This window comes from Octopus bimaculoides, chromosome 29 (assembly GCF_001194135.2).
Source record: "Octopus bimaculoides isolate UCB-OBI-ISO-001 chromosome 29, ASM119413v2, whole genome shotgun sequence".
NCBI classification, from domain to species: domain Eukaryota; kingdom Metazoa; phylum Mollusca; class Cephalopoda; order Octopoda; family Octopodidae; genus Octopus; species Octopus bimaculoides.
The window spans coordinates 2,405,242-2,407,304 of record NC_069009.1 but is presented as its reverse complement, the minus strand read 5'-3'; the positions used below and the strand labels follow the sequence as shown (position 1 = coordinate 2,407,304).

At 38.1% G+C, this 2,063-nt stretch overlaps 1 protein-coding gene across 1 annotated transcript in view; it reads right to left on the bottom strand.

Moving 5' to 3' along the window:
* LOC106882504 (protein HID1) overlaps window positions 1-2,063 on the bottom strand; it is a 36,564-nt gene that overhangs the window by 4,636 nt on the left and 29,865 nt on the right. Inside the window, exons 10-11 of the mRNA XM_014933199.2 lie at window positions 1,338-1,440; window positions 569-793 (exon numbers count right to left, since the gene is read on the bottom strand). Of these exons, the coding sequence (XP_014788685.1) occupies window positions 569-793; window positions 1,338-1,440 (328 nt within the window). The remainder of the gene's footprint in view (window positions 1-568; window positions 794-1,337; window positions 1,441-2,063) is intronic.

The following is a 2,063-nucleotide window of genomic DNA, read 5'->3' as shown; positions in this document are numbered from 1 at the left end:
AAATAGTACAGCAGGGTCCGCCACCATCCCCTGCCGGAGCCTCGTGGAGCTTTAGGTGTTTTCACTCAATAAACACTCACAACGCCCGGTCTGGGAATCGAAACCGCTAGTCCTCTGCCCTAACCACTGGGCCACTGCACCTCCACCCCAACAATACTAAGTACAACAAGACTGAAATTGCAATACCCTAATCAAATACACCTTGTAATGCTTATTTATTCACATTGCTTTGAATTAATCATGCATTATCTCATAGCTTCAAGATTTTGATGATGTGATAGTTTATTTTAAGAATGACAATGTAGGGTGGGTGTGAGAGGTGGGATCTGGCCAGTTTGAATGTAGAACACAATATTTGGGCCAGATAAGGCTGGTTAAAATGCTAAAAGGTTACATTTGCGAGGTAGAGGTGTGACATATATAGGATTACTCATAGCTATGCAGCTAACTGGGATTACGAAATGGCAGTAGCAACAACAACACACAGAAAATATAAATATATCACAAAAAAAAAAAGCATTTAGTGATGAATAGCTGTGATTATGTAGTCATTCATGCTGATACTTACGTGGGGTGGCAGCAAGGGAGACCTTCAGTGTCCCTGGTTCAGCTTCGGCAGCTGGTGTAGCCCCTTCCATTGTTTCTGGCTCCTTTGACTCGCTAGGCGGGTGCGAGAGCTTCTTTCCCCTCTTGCTGAGGGCCCGTGCGATCGCCGAGTGCTCAGTGGGCAGGTTGGCCAGAAGATGGAACACGTTGCGTTTGCGAATGATCGTGTAAACAAGATTGGAGTTACCTGGAGGATTTCGTTCACGTTTGGTTTGGTCGCAGGGACAAATAACGTCAATGGTGGTGGTGTTATATAGAGGAGAGAGAGAAAAAAAAACAAGAGAAAGACAGTGAGAGAGGTGGGAGGAACTTTTTGAATTAGGGGAGGTCTATGCCAGCATAGAAAATGGACATTAAAGAATGATGTTGATAATGACATACACACACACATACATATACATTCACAGTTCTCTAAAGTGCATTCAAAAGTTAAAGGAACAGTGCACATTCAATATAGACTGGGTATAATTTTGAATACAGTATTATATATTAAGAACCATGTTGTTCATTTAAAGTTACTTGACGGTTTCATGTAAAATCAGACCTCCCTAAAGAGCGTATGACTTAGCAATCATCAGATACAACTGACCAGACAAGAATAGCCAAAGCTCTTTTGCAGTTGACCATCAGTGCAAATGAAGTCTGGATATAGTTTTGCCTTTTGGGGGATGGGGGGGGGAGACAGTCATGTGTGATAATTGTTTTATGTATTTAGAAAAGGGAATACATACCATCAAACTGGTATTGGATGATGTTGTTGAAAACTTCTAACAAGAAGAACACGAGATGATGGTTTGTTGGACTAGCATAGAGAAACCATGGAGTACTAAATGCCTGGTGAAAGATAAAGAGAAAAACAGATATAGAGTGAGTTTGAGAGAGACAGAGAGGAGAGTATAGGAGAAATAGAGAGATTGTGAATAGAGAGAGAGTATTAGAGTTAAGCAGAGAGAAACAAAAGAGAGTCAAGAGTTGGAAAGAGACAGATAGACAAACACTGAGAGAGGAGAGAGAAAGAGAGTTGAGAAACAGAGGGAGAGAGACAGACAGATATGTGTACATGTATGTGTGCATGTATGTGTGCATGTATGTGTGTGTGTATATATATATATATATATATATATATATATATCCAAAGTTTCAAATTTATACATTTAAAAAAGAGATTTAACACCGATGTTTATATATCCATGTATTCATTCAATGTAAACATTTCTGTGTATAACTATATTTAACCATTAAAATAAGTTAAATATATTAGTTGTTGTTCACGTCCTCAGGAATAATTTTCATTAGAAAAAACATAATGAATTGATCGAACAAAATCAAATTTAAATCTATACCATTTTCGGTTAAATACGAAATCCTCTGTGTTTACATCCGCTAACTTTTTTAAATGTATAAATTTGAAACTTTGGATATATAAACAAGAAGAACGATCCTTAAGGAATCTAATT